At 36.0% G+C, this 19201-nt stretch overlaps 1 protein-coding gene across 2 annotated transcripts in view; it reads left to right on the plus strand.

Annotated features, from left to right (window-relative positions):
- Nucleotides 1-10111, plus strand: part of LOC131073776 (DNA ligase 1) — a 191382-nt gene extending 181271 nt beyond the window's left edge. For both annotated transcript variants that reach the window (XM_058010272.2, XM_058010271.2), the window contains exons 15-17: nucleotides 9283-9360; nucleotides 9458-9535; nucleotides 9634-10111. In XM_058010272.2, coding sequence (XP_057866255.1) covers nucleotides 9283-9360; nucleotides 9458-9535; nucleotides 9634-9702 — 225 coding nt within the window. In that variant the 3' untranslated portion in view covers nucleotides 9703-10111. The remainder of the gene's footprint in view (nucleotides 1-9282; nucleotides 9361-9457; nucleotides 9536-9633) is intronic.
- Nucleotides 10112-19201: the final 9090 nt, after the last annotated feature.

Raw genomic sequence — 19201 nt, forward strand, 5'->3', positions numbered from 1 at the left:
TTCGCCTAGGCAAAATTGAGGTATAAAGATAATCTTCAATATGATCCCCTCAAAATATACTTCGCCACCTCTGGATAGAATGTGATCTTCACTTATCGCCTTGGACGTGGTCTCAAATGGATCTTCAAATTCGCACAAATAAATCTCCAAGTCTTTAGCAAATTCGCCTTAGGCGTGATCTTCAAATTCGCACCACCTTTGGTTTGGAATCGCACCACCTTTGATAGCTAAGCGCGCCACCCTTGGATGAATGAAACTCGCACCACCTTGGATAATAATCGCACTCCACACAAGATGATACTAGCGCCACCTTTGGTTTGAAATCGCACCACCTTTGAACACACTTCGCACTATATTCGCCTCTTCTTGATTCGCATGAAGGAAGGTAAAAATGATTATGTAAAAATGAACATTTCACTCCCCTTATAAATAGCGCTCATACCCTTTCACCTCTTAGGCCGACTTTGACAGATAAAACCATTTTTTAAATGATTTGCAATAAAATAACAAGGCCGACTTGCCTAATTAGGCGCTTCAAACCGATTTTTTTTTTTTTATTAATTAATTAATTAATTATTAATGCCTTGCGTTTTTTTAAATGAGAATTTCGATTTTTAATAAAGGCAAAAAAATAATTAATAAAAGATAACGCCATATTAAATGCTAAATAAAAATGGATTTTCAATTTTTTAATCGATTTAGCATTTAAGGAAATTTAAATTTGTTTGTTTGGCGCCAAAATTGGAAAACAAAGGGACGTACCTCGTCGCTCTGGTCCCTTGGAGAGGGACAGGAGCGATTCACCATCTTTGGCATGATTCTTGCATTTCTTACGTCCAACTCCTTCATCTCCACGTTAAAAATCGATCACCTTGATGGTCTTTCGAATTTGATCGCCTTGTGTGCGCATATGGGTGTCCTTTAAGTGCATATCGCCCTGGTCCTTGTCCAAAGGACAGGAGCGATCTTGATTTTTTCACGTTCAATATGCATTTTTGACCTTCGATCCTTCATTGTGATGTTTTCCAAACGCCTTCCTTTGTCTTGCTTAACCTCGCCTTGTTTCGATTTTGGAGGAATATGAGCGTTTTTTGATAGGATCGCCCTGGTCCTTGTCCAAAGGACAGGAGCGATGTGGGGCTTTTACATCATTCGGCGATGTTTGGACGTTCAAAACTCTTGTTTATCACCTTGTTGTCATACCATGGACCCTCCAGAACATTGCAATGTCTTGTCCTTACGTAAATTTTGCATGAAATGGTCAATGCATCTAACATCGCCCTGGTCCCTTCCTGAGGGACAGGAGCGAAGTTCATCATTATATGCTTGTTCTTGTTTGTACCAACTTGCAATCAACTTCATTGCGTGAAATGACGTCCTTTCGACCTTCTTGGTTGCTTGAAACTTTGTTCGCCTTTTGAAATCTACGCCATTATGTAGATATCGCTCTGGTCCCTTACCAAAGGACAGGAGCGATCTAGGTCTTTAGAGTACAAATCCTTCCATGTGATGACCTTTGTAACGTTGCGCCTGATGTAAATGCCTTGAAATGTCCTCGCCATCTTTTGTCCTGGCTTGGATCGGTCTTGAACCTTGGAGGGACGACCTTGAACTTGAGAGGGACGTATCTTCACCATTGTATCGCCCTGGTCCCTTGGAGAGGGACAGGAGCGATCCTTCCCTTGTGGCCTTCATCTTACTTTGCCATGCTCTAAGTTTATATTCAACGGACTCGTCCTTCTTCCCTCCATTCGTTCATGCCTTGACATCATTTGTAACTTTGCAAGAAGAGCAATTATATCAAAAATCGCTCTGGTCCCTTCCTGAGGGACAGGAGCGAACTAGGCATTTAGCACTGTTATGGACGTCCCAAAAATCTTCAATTTATATTCAATGCGTTCATCTCATGTTTTCCCTTGTTTTTGAACGTAAACTTGCCTTGACCCTTGTCTGGATTTTGCAAAATGGAGGAAATCGCTCTGGTCCCTGGGAGAGGGACGAGAGCTACAAGGTACCTCGCCCTGGTCCCTTGGAGAGGGACAGGAGCGATTTAGTCAATATAGGTCATTTTCTCCATTTTTTGCATCTCAAATTATATTCATTTGGCAAAGTATCTTCCTTCGGACGTCCTCCAATTGCTGAGCTATCAAAATCTTGCATGGGCATGGCGAAATTTGAATTGTAGCTCCGGTCCTTCACTGAGGGACAGGAGCGATTTTCCTTCTGGAGACCTTTCTGTGCTCATGAAAATCTTCAATTTATATTCAATGAAAAGATCTCGTCGTTCTTCATCACTTCAAACGTAAAATTTGTCTGGGCTCTGCAAGGACAATGAGATATTTGAAATTGAGCTCCCGTCCTTCACTGAGGGACAGGAGCGATTTTGCTCCTACAGGCCAAAATAACAAGAATTTTCACATTTTAACACTTCACGAGGCGAAAACAAATCAATTCCAATGCCCAGGATCAAACTTCAAAAAAGTCAAAATTTGGTCAAAATATTCAATCAGACAAAAATTCACATTGACGGTCATCATTTAGACAAGTTTAAGCTCTGCATGAACATTCCAATTGAAAATTAGACCATTTTGGCGAATTCATTGCATTCAAAAATTTGCTTCTAGGAAAGAAGCTCAAAAAAGCTCTCAAAAGCGACTGGATTTTGGCTTGAAAAGGCAAAATTTAAAACCCTAAGGCTTGGCCCTAAATCCAGACGACTAACTAACTAACAAAACCCTAAAAACGAAAGCGAAAACGAACAAAAAAACAAGCAAAAAGAGGGGGTCCCCATTTGCGATGGGGCGATGTGTGAAATGGTCACAACAGGTACCTACAACAAAACTTGAATACCAGGAGCAACACACAATCTATACTTCAAATCAAAACCAAAACAGAGTTAACTCTCTCCTTCAACCAATTCACATCATGGAGATCGGATTCCAATCCGCACAGAACCGTACCATAGACCAAAACTTCAGAATTGCAGGAAAAACTCAGAATTCTATTAGTTTGCTTGCATCAAAACTCCTCTCCGTACAACCACACACTAGAAATTGGATCCCCCAAGTGTATAAACCATTCCTCAACTGCTCTTAACTGAAAATCAAGAGGTTAGAGCAGTTGGAGGAGTTTCAAATTACAAAATGCAAAAAGTGCATAAAAGTTGCTCATGACAACTTTTGACAACTTTTGCAAAAGTTGTCAAAATGTCATCTTTCACCTCCTAATGCCTTGGGTCGAGTTTAACCCCTCCTAAAACATTTTAAAACATTAAAACCAACACATTTGATCCCCTATTGTCCAAAAGTCCTAATTGGCTCATAGAAATGCCAAAATAGGAGTTTGGCTCACAAGATGGTTTCATTATTACAAACATTTAATGTATGATTGAAAACCTATATAAAACATCCTAAAGACATTATTAATGCCTTATCCTCCCTTATCAGAGTTTGACTTGTCATCTTGAAGGGTTTGATGAGGTGCTCCTGCACCAGATTTACAAACTTTCCTTTGGGTAGAAGCTTCGAGGACCGCCGTGTATGTTTAGAACTGAAGCCCTCATCGAATATTAGGAAACATGACTTATGAAGAGGCCTTCATAGGTGTGAAACCTAAGGTTAGTCATTTAAGAATTTTTGGTTGTTCTATTTATATTCATGTGCCTGAGGATAAAAGATCTAAACTAGAACCATCAGAAAAGAAAGGAATATTTGTGGGTTATAGTGAGTCTTCACAGACCTACAGGATCTACATTCCAAGGCAGAAACAGATTGAGATCAACATAAATGTCTCTTTTGAAGAGGAAGTAGCGTTCAAAAGATACAAGGGGTTATGGAGATGGATAGTGAGGAGTAGGAGACTACTTAGGATATGAACATATCTCTTGATCATACTTCTAGGATTTAGAGGGAATCTAATGAGCCAGTTGAGACTATTGATCCAGTTGATCCCATAGAACCAATTGATGGAGCAAGAGACATTGCTATAGGTCGAAAGAGACCTCTATGGGCTAGACAAACTATGCAAGAGGTAGAAAAGTATGCAGCTCCTCAAGGCACCTTTAGGGAAAGCAAGAGACTGCAAAAGTTTCCAGGTTATGTGGCATTGATGAGTCACATTATTGATTCTGAGCATTCCAGTTTTGAAGATGCCTCCAATCGCCAGGTGTGGAGAGATGCAATGACAGAAGAATATCAATCCATCATCGAGAATGATGTTTGGGACGTCGTTCCGAGACTTGAAGGGAAATCAGTCGTGTCTTACAAGTGGCTCTACAAAATCAAGCATGCAGCTGATGGTAGTATTGAGAAGCACAAGGCGAGATTTGTGGCAAGAGGATTCTCTTAGGAGGGAATAGATTATGAGGAGACATTTGCTCATGTTACTCGATGTACATCTATCAAGACTATTATTGCTATTGCATCTACCAAAGGGTGGAAGCTACATCAAGTGGACGTAAAGACTGCATTTCTTAATAGTGCAATTGAAGATGAAGCGTACATTGAGCAGCCAAATAGTTTTGTGATTCATGGGAAGGAGTCTCATGTATGCAAATTGAAGAAGGCATTTGTACGGCCTTAAGCAAGCACCTCGTGCATGGTATGAAAGGATTGATCAATATTTGTTGAGCTGGGGATTCTCGAAGAATGATGTGGATTCCAATCTTTACTTCAAGTTAGTTGATGGTGAGGTTTTGATATTGGTTCTTTATGTTGATGATTTATTTCTACCCAGAGCAGAGTATCTCATCGTCAAATGCAAGAAAGATTTAGCCTCTGAGTTTGAGGTGAAGGATCTTGGTTTTATGCATTACTTCCTGGGACTGGAAGTGTGGCAAAAACCCAATGAAATAATTTTAAGCCAAGGAAAATACATTATAGACATCTTGAAAAGATTTGGGATGATGGATTGCAAGTCTATGTCTACACCTATGGAGACAAATTTGAAGAAATTGAGTGAATCAACAGCTGATTCAGATTTGGTTGATCCCACCATGTACAGACAATTGATTGGATTATTGATGTATGTAGTCAATACTAGACCAGACATTTGTTATGCGGTGAGTGCTCTTAGCCAATTCAGGTGCGAGCCAAGACAAATACATGTAGTTGCAGCAAAGCATATTTTGAGATACTTGTGTGGCACAATGGGATATGGCTTGAGATATACTTCTTGTGAAGATTTAAAGTTACAAGGCTGTTTTGTTTTTGATTGGGCTAGGAGTGTAACTGATAGGAAGAGCACCTCTGGATGGAGCTTCAATTTGGGATCTGCCATGATTTCGTGGTGTAGCAAGAAGTAGACTTCTGTGGCACTTAGCACTCTTGAGGCCGAATATATTGCAGCTTGTGTAGCTTGGGCAATCATTGGAGCCAACCGTGATTCATTGTGATAATCAAATTTGTGTGAAGCTCTTAGTAAATCCAGTGTTTCATGATAGGACAAAGCATGTGAAGATCAAGTATCATTACATTAGAGATATGGTGCTGAGGAAAGCAATTCAACTCAAGTACATTTGCATTGATGATCGGACGATTGATATTCTCACCAAGCCTCTTTCCAGATTGAAGTTTTGCACATTTTGGGGACAAGCTTGGAGTAGTGGAGAATGATGCCCTTGTTGAGAAGGAGACTCAACATCAGTGAACTTTGCTATAATGCATATTTCTCTGAAACGAAGATATTTCTCTGAAACGAATAAATATGAGGTGAAAGCTCTCGTCCATCTTTGAGACAAAGATGCGATTCTTTCCACACATGGGAGTAGCCATGGTGGACGTCATGTTGAGAGACTCCATGACAACATCACATTGAGAGACTCCGTGATGAACCCTTTGTACTTGTGTTTTTTCCACACATGGGAGTAGCCATGGTGGACGTCATGTTGAGAGACTCCACGACGACATCACGTTGAGAAACTCCGTGATAGGCACTTGTACATATGTTTCTTTCCACACATGGGAGTAGCCATGGTGGACGTCATGTTGAGTGACTCCATGACGATATCACGATGAGAGACTTCGTGATGAACTCTTTTTCACAAATGAGTGTAGTCATTGTGGGTGTCATGTTGAGAGACTCCATGACATGGATATCTAGAAAGTTACCTCCCTAGCTAAGAGGGACTGTTAATGTTATAGCGGTGGGAGATATATTTCTCTCAAATTTAAAGCAATAAATGATAAGCGAATAAATATCAAGGCAAGTCGGCCTTGTTATAAATAATAATTTTATTCTTTTATTTTCTAAAAGAGGCTGACTCAAATAAAAGGTCACCTTGCTTTGTATATACAAGGTGATGATCATTCATTTGATCATCAATTCATTCATACAATCAATTCGCACTTCAAAAGGAGTTCGTACATTTGCAGCAGATCACCATTTTGTATCAACCAGATAAATATCAAGGAGAAATCATATTTGACTGAATATTTGCATCTAGGAGAGGTGCTATCTTTTATTGTATCAGACCGGCCTTGTGTTTGGCCTAAGTTGTAAGCAGATTTCTGCTCCTTTTCATTCAATATATAATAGATATATTTTGGCTGGGTTTTTCTCCCTCAAGGAGGGTTTTCCTAGGGTATTTGCTGTGTTCTGTTGCTCATCATTTTGTATTTCTGCTTATCTTTATTTCTGGTCTAAAAACTAACACCATGAAATATCAAAATGGGGCAAGGAAAGAATATAAATGGAACACAGATAAAGAAAAGGATTTCTCAGAAAAACATTGATACAAACCTCGAAAGATAATTGTAAATGGAGCTCCATTGAGAAAAAAATGGAATGATAAAATAAAAACATCAATAGACAGGTCCAAACAAGTCACAACAATACACATTCTCATACTTGAAATATTGGCAAACCAGAGAATCAGGAGTAAACCATGAACATAATAAGACTCTCAAGTTCCAAATGTCCCAGACCACTGAGCAAATAACATGTGGAAGCTCATCATCAAATCAGACTGTTGAAGGAAAACTTTGATGGAAAATATAAAAGCACTGTGACTGAGAAAGAAACTGTGAAAAAAATCCGGAAGCTTACCCAAATAGAAAAATCCATCAGGTGCATCTTCAAACTATCAAATTGACGGTTGTCCTTATTTCAAAGAAATTGGGTGTATTGGTTCGAACAATGCTGATTGGGCATTATGCCAATGTTGGACAGATGCTACTGTTTAAAGGCAATGGAACATGTTCTATTACTCATTGCTCATATCCTATGTTAGTTAGTATAGACCACCTCTCAACCAGTGCCTTCTAATGCCTTACATTGTATATAAAACCTAAGAATCAATGGAAGGTTCTGTCACAAAATGTACTCCTATTATTTATTCGCTAACTAAGTGTAGCATCTTATGGCCTTGGAGAAGTTTTTCTTTTGTGAATGGCCTTATGAGGTTAAGTCTTGAGGCATTATCATAGATGAGTTTAGTTATGCTCTTGGTTTCTCAATCAGTCCCTTAACCTTCATTTTCCTATAGCCTTGACATCAAACCAATGCAGTGGTTTCTTTATGGGGATAAAAGTAAAGTGATTTTTTTCGCATTAAATTTGGCATCTGCATACATGTTGACACTCAGTTATGACTTGTACGATATGTTCAGAAACTTTCACAACAATGCACTCTTTTAAAGAAAAATAAAAGCAAAGCGTCTTCAAGCTTCCAAGGGTTTAGCAGTCTTCATTCCTCTTGGACTAGAATCTAAAATAATGCCTCCCTTTTCCAATTTGTGCACCACCCTTTCAACATAATTTTGTAAACAACACCATCATTGATATGTTCTCTTATTGCTTGTCTGGTTAGTTCACCAATTTGACATAATCGTGCCAACTGAAGATGATGAAAATAAATGCTTAGTTATGTGTTTAAACATGAAACTAAAATCTAAACTTGAGAATATTTCCTCGTAACTTCTTGTATTGAGCGGAAGTAGATGCACCCATGTCTACTTGATTTGCTCTTTAAGCTTTTGGAATGTGGATTACTCTCCTTTTAAAATAAAATTAATTAATTATTTTGCGAGGTTAACAAGGGAGTAACACAATTAATAAAATTAATTATGTTATGAGGATAATTAATTAAATAAAATTTAATTAATTTGTAGATGTCTACACCAACATTACTAGATATCTAAGCATGTTTCCTCGTAACTTGTATTGAGCGGAAGTAGATGCACCCATGTCTACTTGATTTGCTCATTAAGCTTTTGGAATGTGGATTACTCTCCTTTTAAAATAAAATTTAATTAATCATTTGGAGAGGTTAAAAAGGGGCTAACACAATTAATAAAATTAATTATGTTATGAGGATAATTAATTAAATAAAATCTAACTAATTTGTAGATGTCTACACACCAACATTACTAGATATTATTAGGCCGTCTTACAACAGACTTTTCTTATGCCTCAAATCTGTCAATATTCCTCATAATGGTGGAAAGAATTATACTCTCGGTCTTCACTTGGTTATGTTTTGTTCTATCAAAACAATGCACTCTTTAGAGGAAAACAAAAGCAAGTCATCTTCAAGCTTCTAAAGCTTTAGTAGACTTCTGGGACAAGAATCTAAATAATGTCCCCCTTTTCCAATTAGCACACCCATTTGACAGAATTTTGTGACCAACATTGGATATTGTTATGTTGTCTCACTAGTTTTCCAGTTAGTCCACTGATTTGCCATAATTGTGTGAATATCAGTAGATATTCTTACGTTGTCCTACAACTGACTTTGCTTATGCCTCAAATCATTGAATATTCCTCATAATGATGGAAAGAAGAAAAGCTACCTAGACAATAAAATGTTGTAAAAAAATGTAAAGATTCAATTTTCAATGCTGTCCCACAACAGGCTTTTCTTATGCCTAAAATATCAGTATTACTTGCCATGGTGGAAAGAAGAATAGGCACCTATTACAATAAAATGTTTGTTAAAAAAAGATCTAAAGATACAATTTTCAAAACTTAAAATAGCACGCTATGTATTAGATGTTTTTATTTTTCATGGTCAGCCTTTTGATTTGCAGTGGCAGACTCGTATGGGTGTTGTCCTCGTAAGGGAAAGTGACTAGTTTGTCAATATACTTGAATTTTAAGTTGTAGAACTCCAAAATGGGCACAAAAAGGAATTACCCAAAGAGAATCTTGAGCAAAAGTGGTTAGTCTTATAATCCATCTTGGCTTCTGAAGTGTCTATTTGCTGTATATTACAGGCCTTTTCTTGTTTGTCTGCCAATTCAGTTTGAGTTGAGAATTTCATGTTCTAATTTTGTGCAAAATACAGGTATGGGAGGTGAAAGCTGCAGATTTAAGCATTAGCCCAATACATCGTGCAGCAAATGGTGTGGTTGATCCTATTAAGGTGCATACCAACTATATGCTTGTAATATTGTTTAGAAATTTGAAAATTCACTGCAGGAATTACTGAAGTCTTTTATATTTTCTCTATATTTCTGAAGGGAATTTCTCTTCGATTTCCACGTCTGCTACGGGTTCGTGAGGACAAGAATCCAGAGCAAGCAACAACAGCAGAGCAAGTGAGTATAAGTTGGTACTTAAACTTTTAGTGAATGCCTTTTTTTGATCAATTCATAGAGGAGGCCTTGAAATTGTTTATGGGTCTATTTTGGTCCAGGTTGCAGAGATGTATCGTGCACAAAAAATTAACCATGCAGGAAAGCAAGGTGATGAAGATGATGATTGAAAGAATGTGCAAGCGGTCATACTTCCATTGAGTGAAACTCGCTAAAAGTGGTTTGTGCGTCTTCTAAGCTACAACAAGTGTTATGCAGAGGCACATAATTATTATTTTTGGGCTGACTGCATATTACTTGATGTCAATGCATGTTATTGAACATTTCATTTGCAAGCTCTGTACAAAGGATGGCAGCTATGAGATGCAACTTTCTTTTGTATGTTTCAACACATATTATGTCTTCCAAACGGCAGTGCACCAACTTTCTGTTTCATGAGAGTAGAACATGGACAAAAGTGTCCCTTTTTGCATGGAAATGTTGAGCATACCATCTGTCTGTCTGGTATTGTGTAAATGCTAGTATAATGTACTTAATACAGCACTCATTTCCAAAGCAATCATTTCTTCTGTGACTCGATCTGTTCTGTTCTGTTCTCTCTTATTCTAATTTCCATGAATTGCATTAATAATAGAAATACTGTCTTTCTATATTTTATTTCCATATGCAATATGAATTCAGTATTTAATCTTGTACAAGTTGGAAATACAAATTACTTTCATTACGAACTAAGCATTTGAAACTTGTACTTTTTGGGGGCACTTAGAAGACCCTACTCACGCATTTGGTGAGGTCATTTAAAACAAGTAATGCAAATTGATGAAGATTCTAATTCTAATTGTATTTATTAGGCAAATTTAAGATACATATCAGATATGCTACTCTGATATTAAGTTAGGAATGTAGTTGTCTTCTATATTTGTCTCCCTCCAGCTTTGTATATGATAGCAGCTCCATGTTTTATTTGATCATATAAACTTATGGAAGCTATGGTTGCCCCAGCCGCAGGGGAAGTAGCCCAAGCATGCACGCTTTTTGTACTAGAAAGTTGCATCAATATTGAAAATTGAAAATCTATAATGGAGATCTGGCCTAAGATAAATTTGCATTTACACAACTCCTGTTAGATCTATTGTGCCCATGCCTCGTACATATCGACATCAGATTTATTATGTATATTCTTGTACTGATGTGTATGCTTCTAGAGATTAAATGGGCAAAAATTTGGCCACAAATTGGTGGGAAGCTTCGGGAGCACAAATGGACCAATTGAAGCCAACAATTTGGTAGGAAGTTTTGGGAGGTCAAATGAATGAATTTGTGCCCACAAATTGGTGGTAAGATTGGGTCTGGTGTAAATATGCTATATATCCAATTTTAGCTCAAACCTAATAGTCAATGATCCAAATATAAAATCATGTTACTTAGATTTGACTTAGGGTCCCCATGAGATTTGAAACTTGGAAAGCACTCAAGAATATTAGTTGTCCCTTTTCCATGTTTACTCCAAAATGGTCTTGGACATTGACTTCGTGATTCAAATTTGATAGTCGTTTTGGGCATGATGTCAATTTTTTCTTTGGCGTGTCATAATGTAAATTCCTACACAACTAGCAGATATCATTTACAATGTGTTTATCAACAACCTATTTGGATTAGAGATCACACAAATTGAGCAATAAAATTGATTTATCTATTGCGATTGTTGAATTTACCTCCTGATGCATTCTCCAACGCTACTACCAAACTCCATGTTGTCCACCTACTAGCATCCTATAATAGTATTTATCCTTTCTCCACCATCTATCTTTTTATGACCTACCTCCTAACTATACCCCTCTTTAGATATCGACACTCTTTATGATAAATTACACTTACATTATTATTTTATGCTACTCTCATCCTAAGTTTATCCCTCATTCCACATTCACATTTGTATCCTTGATGCCCTCAAGTACCTTTCCTACATTGTCTCTCTCCTAATATGTATCCTTGGACGCCCTCAAGTATCTTTCCTTTATGCCAATCTCAATCTCTCTTTGTTCATCTCTCTTATTACCACTCATACGCACACCGTGGTGGTTATCAACGATCAATAGTTATTTCGTCTTCCATCTTAGGTGCGCTAATTTGTAAGATAGGTCATGTAGAAAAGATAATCAATCCAAGATCAAATGGACCAAAGGGTGAAGAGTTCACAAATGTTAAGACATAAATTACTATCATATGAAATTGTTACATACCTTGATTCTATGGGCTTTGTGGTATCATAAATTTTAATGAGTTACGACGAAGGTTATCCTAACACATTTTATAAGTTTTATGATTACTTGTGTAGACTTCCTATCTAAGGATAAATTGTTAACTAAGTTATTAATGTGGACCTTGATAGATTATGCCGTTGAGTGGTGGTTCTCACTTCCTCGAGGGTTTATTCACATATTTAATTATTTGACAAAGGTGTTCATCATTTTTTTTTGAACGCCTTCAAGTCACAATCTCCAATCAATTCAGGTGTGCCCAAGACCATGACTATTTATTTGATTTCAATCTTTTTGCTCTAAAATGAGTACTCCCTTACAAGGTATATAATTGCAAAACATGTTTATTAGAATATTTGCCTACATCAATTACACACAATGTATATCCAAATAGTTGTGCATCTTTCATGGACTTGTGGGCACATATAAAAACCCTTGAATACATATTGCTAATGAAGTCTTGAGACATGGGTCATCATATCAAAATGCATCTCATCCTTGAAAAGCATCAAAAGTGAAGTTACTTTTCAAAGAGTAATAGCATGAAGGAAAATGTTCGTCAAATTACCAATACTTCTACCTTCCTATCATTCAAGCTAGATTTTCCTATGAAGTTTACTAAGCTTTAAGAATCCTTGGATGTTCTTCAAAATATATTGAGTGCTAGTTTGACCACTCTTGCTACCATTTGTCCATTGGAAGCAAATAAATTACTTCTTAGGACATATAACTATCAAACATTTTACGATTTTGATGGGTTTTTTTATTACATTGAATCCTATATGGGTCTTACATGCAAGGTGCAAAGACCTTGTATGATCAAGTGGATGTCACTAAATGGTAGTGGAAATCCATTAGAGGTGTTTACTAATAGTTGATTGTATATGTACACAAATCCTTTTCCAAGTCTCAAACAATGTTGACAATACAAATGTACACAAATCCTTTTCAAAGTCATTTGGACAATGTATATGATACACAAAGTTGACAATTCAAATCATAAAGGAAAAGTATCACATGAACATGTTTTTGTGGGGATAGTTGAAATTGCATGAGAAAATGGAACATTAATAATGAAAAACACAATAGTTATTCCAATTCATTGATGATGTATATACAATGCAAAGAGATGCCCAAATAAAAGCAAGTGGGTAGCATTTATAGAACATACTACTAAGTGATGTGAAATCTTATTACTTATGTGAATGAGGATGAAAATTCACTAACCAACTTATTGAAGTGTGTACGCAATTAAATGAGGGATGACATGTCTATAAATAGATATCTCATTAAGTAAGATTATCCTGAGGTATATATTGTTGTAAAGAAAATAAATTAAATGCATTAGTAATACAATATACCAACACCCCTCATAAGCATAACATAGGCAGGTAGAGATGGATCCCAATAAAATTGTGTAACTTGGACAATTTAATATACATTTTTGTAGTTTTTGAGCACTAGATGTGATGGAAAGGTTGTGCTTAACCCGAAATGCTTTAAAATTAATAGGAACTATAAAAAATATACAAATCCTTGTCGATTTGACTCCCAATGATTGATTTGGATGAAATGAAAGGAAAACCAACTATCTAGAATCTTTTCGACATGATATTAAGCTCATATGTAATCCACCAATCACCCAACCAAACATGTAAAATAACACCTCTCTTAAAACCCTTGATCCTCAACAATGGAGATAGGCTAGCCTTTGATCATCAATTCTTTTTGATACCATGTAAGAATTGCTTAGTTGCTTATGCAAACACCTAGGATCTTAATGAAAAGAGATAGCCATAATAACCAATTTACAAAGACAATCAAGGTTGAAGATCTATTCCACCATTCACCCAACCAAACATATAAAATAGCGCCTCCCTTGAAACCCTTGATCCTCAACAATGGAAATAGGCTAGCCTTTGATCATCAATTTTTTTTATACCATGTAAGAATTGCTTAGTTGCCTATGCAAACACCTAAGATCCTGATGAAAAGATATAGCCATAATAACCAATTTACAAAGACAATCAAGGTCGAAGATCTTGTTGAAAAGAGAAAATCTTGAAGATCTATTCCACCACTCACCCAACCAAACATGTAAAATAACTCCTCTCTTGAAACCCTTGATCCTCAACAATGGAGATAAGCTAGCCTTCGATCATCAATTTTTTTTTTATACTATATAAGAATTGCATAGTTGCCTATGCAATCACCTAAGATCTTGATGGAAAGAGATAGCCATAATAACCAATTTACACAAGACAATCAAAGGTTGAAGATGCAATGCACAATGCACACTCCAATATATTAAGAATACAAAGAAAATAACGTAATAAGCTGCAAATGCATTGTAACAGATGCTCAAATGAGAGGTCAATGGTAACATTTATAGAATAGGCCACTTAGTGATGAGAAGGCTTACTACCCATGCGAATAGATATGAAAACCTAGCAATCAGTCTAGGGAAGTGCATACTCAACCACCTTTACCAAATGAGAGATGACACCTACCTAATGAAGCTTAACCTAAGGTACATAATAATGCGAGGAAAATAAAGTAAATTCATAAAAAATAAAATTCAATGAAAAAAAATCGATTCTACAACTTCTAGTCTTGGCACTGCTCTGATGATAATGAAATACCACAAAATAATCATTATGGGCTAATTCACATCCTAGTAAAGATGCATGATCTTAATATTAATGATTTTTTGGTTGATACATCATACTTTGAACAACTACCTTTTTCACATTGGGAACATCACACCTTAATGATATTTTGTACCTACATTACTTTATTATGCTAGAGTTGTCCTTTTACATTATAAGCATCATGTCTTAATAAAATTTTATACCTACATTGTTTTATCATGCTCTTGTCTAGACATCCTTTTATATTGAGGATATCATGCCTTTCCAATCTCACCTTTTCTCTACTTAGATCCATGTCACCACTAGGCATGCATTGTCTTGCATTGAACATTTTGTGTTGAGGCTCTTGGACATTACATTAGGGGCATATGCTTGTCTTAGTGCCCTATGTACCTATATAGGTGTAGCTACATCTTTTTCTATTTTCCTATGTTAAGATAAACCTTTTACCTTGAGATGCATCTCCAACCCACAAGATTTTCATACCTTATGATTTTTGATATTCTTGTGGTTTATTGTATGACAATTTTCTCATAATTACTACTTTCATGATTCACACGATTATATGCTTAGTCTACACTTAAATTTCATGTAATTTTTCTCTCTACTATGTTCATTGTATCTTATGAATGTAACCAATTGTAAGGGGCATTCATTATCACTAAAATTCTTATGATCAATATTTTAGGTCGCAACAAGTGTGTCATAGGGACTCATTGCCATGACTAGATGGAGCATTATGACAATGTGGTAGATTTCAACATGTCACATGACAAGTTGTACCATTATGACCCAAATGGACCAACATAATTAATCATTTTAAAGGTCATATCTCCCCTACTAGGAGGCTTTTGGTCCCCAAAAGTACAAGGACCTATCAAATTAAGGTATTTCTAGTCCATTTCACATCTAGAAACCCACTTTGTTTTACTTGGAACTTCCTCCTTCCAATCAATCAACCATTATTCTTATTCACCATGTTGAGCTTGTTTAACCTTCTTATCAAGGACAACACAAATTTCTTACACATCTTGCACTTAGCATAATAACACTCCAACCATCAAGTAGTGGAGGCTCAAACAAGCTCAACTAGTCCACATTAATTATGGAAAATATTTTCTTGTATTATTGCAAGTCTAGCCTAAAATAATTGTTCCCCACATACTCTATGATATAAAATAGACCATATTTCTATGGTTTGAGCCTTTTTTTAAGATCCTTGCAACTTTCTCTATCCAAACATATCAAAACCTTGTTGCCAAAGAACTTGTATTCGACTCTATCTTGATCACATTGACCTCTACTTTTCTTCAATCTTTAAATTTCCTTGAACCTTGAGGTGAAATTTGTCTCACCTTCTCAACAAGTTCATTCAATTTTCTCACCTCAACAACTCTTTGTTTAGCCCTTGTTTTAGTTGTATAAATTAAACATCAAGTGAGATTATTGGAAAATAACTAAAACAAAATTGAAAAGGGAATAAACTAGTATAAGAGTGAATAACTCTATAATAAGAGTGTTAAATATCTACCAAATTCTTGTTCAATGCCTTCAAAAATTGTTGGTTACACTAACATAGTAGTTATACCAACATTCTATTCACCTCCTTTCTTTTCCGAGCCATTTGAGGATGGAGAGCTATTGATTTCTTGAGTATGATACGTAATCTACTCCATTATGTACACCATAATTTACTTTAAAAATCTCATGGTTTACAAGAAATTAAAATGCACATCTTAGAAAAATGATCTAAACTGATAAAATTTAATCATCAAAGCATAGTCTTCGGTAAACTACCTATAAAGTCTATGGAGATGCTCTCTCATGGTCTCCTAAGCACTAGGAATGATTGATATAGCTCAAAATTTCTTATTGTTAGGCTTGCATACACTACATAGATGAAATCCTCTTATATACCTAGACATATCCACCAACATTTAGATCCAAAAGACATACCATCAATATTTTCCATAGTCTTTGTCCTTCTAAGGTGACCAATTGCACAAGGCATGTGCCTCTCTTATAAACATGGAACTACACTCCCTAGGCAGTCACAACTTCATCTTCTACTACAAAATACTAAGAGGTTAAAATTAGATTTAAATTCAAATTTATCATGCTTGTTGTCGAGCCTTATAATTTCAATTGAGATTGGAACATAATTTCACAACATGGATATTTGTCCATATTGAGGAATTCTTCATGTCTTAGAAGACTACATTTACTTGTCAACCAATAGTCATACAACTTGAAATGGTGCAACATTGTATGTGCATAACAAACCTATTTGGGATCACCATCCTATGTTAATTGCAAAGATTGCAAAATAAATAGAGCTATAAAACAACTACTAAAAATAACTATTACTAAAATGAAAATATCAAGAAATGAACGTGTGAAATGTAAGCGAAACATTATGCTTCAACATCTTGATCTAAGGTAACAAGACGATAATCAAATCAATTACTATTAAGAAAACATTCATTAACCATTACTTTCACACCATCCGTTCTATCTCAATTATGGCTATTGTAGGAACAATGAACAATGGAGCTATTATTTTATTGAAATTTAGGAAAACTACTTTGATGCTAAATACTTGAAACAAGACTAGCTAACTTAGCTAAAAAAAAAGTGTCTTTACCTCAAGTGGCCGCCCTTGGGTAAGTACTACCTATGAATTCACAAGATTACATGACTAGTTCATAAATGCATTTTATTATATGAACATCAATATTTACATACTTGCTTCAAATTATGACTGCTAACATAGTCACAAAGTCTTTAACCTTTTTAGGTTGAACACAAGCTTATTTATAACATTAACTCTATGACTATTTCTCTAACAAACTACAACTCGATCCTCAAATCTAGGGAGAGATTTGTTGGTGTAAATAATTATTTATCTTGGATATTATTACACTATACTTAAGTTTACGTAGGAAATGCATTTAATAGTAGTTTGGGTATGAGACACTTGGGTGTTTGTGCCAACACTGGATCCACCATAAAAGGTGGATCAACACTGGATCCACCTTTTATGGTGTTGATCTTATCTTGTTGTTACATTCCACCTCATGTGGAATATTATATTATTTCTCCTACCTTCCCACACCTATTTTCTAACTACCCTTGTTTCTTATCAAGCCACATGTCATGTTTGTGTGCTCACATATCCCTTGCCTTGCCTATATAAGTAGGTTCATCTACATTGTTTGTACGGGCAATCAATCAACATCTTGTAATGATCCAGTTGATCATATTTTGCATCTTGATAGAATATAGTTTATTCCTATCATCTATTTTGTTCTCTCTTATTTGTTCTTTCCATTGCCTCTTGATCTTGACAAAATCTCACATGGTATCAGAGCCATTAGAGTGTCATTGGTTTGCCAATTGAGAGAAATTTGATGCTATTTAGGGTTTTCATTTTGGAGCTTTCTATTGTAGGTTATTATTGAAGCTTGATGGGTCAAATATGAGGTTACCATTGGATTTATGAGGTCCAATAAAGTTATTTTTGCCTTTTGTTTCATCCAAATCGGACTTCGGAGGCCAAATCTAGAGGCATTTGAAGTTTGAAGCCGTGACGGAAATTTTCCAGAAATTATAATTTTGCCGACAATTTTCAAATAGTGATATCTCACTCATCCGAACTCATTTTTTCGAGCAATTTTTTTTGTTTTGGGGTATAATTTTGTGATCTGTACAGTGGTATAGGATGTTTCTGATTTTCGGATACAAGTTTTTTCGGAAATAGTGAAATCCCAATTTTTACAACTTTAGAGGCTTCATTTAGACTCATATGGACTCCTTTTCAGGTGCTGCTTTTTTTTTAAAGTGCATATTTTTTCATCTACTTTCATAATCTGCCATTTATTTGTAGTGATTTTGAGTAGAAATTGTACTTTCAGTATTTAGCCATTTTTGGCATATTTGGTACTTGCATTTTGCTTGGATCTCAATTTAGATCACTAGCACTATTTGTTGAAGTATCTTAGATCTCATTTTGAGAAGTTGTAAATTGAAATCAGCAGTCCACTTTTCCATTATTTGCAAGTGCCAACATGATCTTTTTATGGGGGGTCAGTTGTTCATTTATATCTTTTGGTGAAATTGCATTCAGAGGCATCTTTATCTGCAGTATTCTACAAGGCTTCTTTGTTGGTGGCATCATTTTCATGTTTCCACATTTGAATATTTTATCATGATGTATGCTCTTGCTTGAGCAATGTTGTACTTACACTATCATAAAGTGCCACACCTCTTTGTATCTTGTCATTGTTGACATATTTGATGTAATCCTCCTGTACATGTAGATTAGGAATATCTTGTGAGACTTGGTGCATGGCTCTAGTTGAGACTTAGATTGTACACATTTGTGCATGGCTCTCGTGAGACTTGGATTGTACCAGTATTTCTGCTATCTCTGAGTATCCAGATGATGCTTACAGCAGGTTGTCTCCATGCCTGATCTTCTTTTTGTTACAGCGAGTGATTCATCATCATTGACTTGGTACCTGGTTTTGTCACACTTTGACATTATTGGTGCAACATTGGCTCTCTTTCTTCCTTATGGGGAGGTATTTTGGTCATCATCATTGGACCATCTTTGCAGGAGATTCGACATCGAGGGGGGGCTTCATGGTCTCTTCTTCTCTCTTATGGGGGGGGGACATAGTTTTTTTCTTCTCATTCATCATCGAGAGCATTGTGTGCTTTCATCATCTCTCTTATGGGGGAGGGTTTTTTCCCAT

Source organism: Cryptomeria japonica, chromosome 1 (genome assembly GCF_030272615.1).
Source record: "Cryptomeria japonica chromosome 1, Sugi_1.0, whole genome shotgun sequence".
Taxonomy (NCBI): Eukaryota; Viridiplantae; Streptophyta; class Pinopsida; order Cupressales; family Cupressaceae; genus Cryptomeria; species Cryptomeria japonica.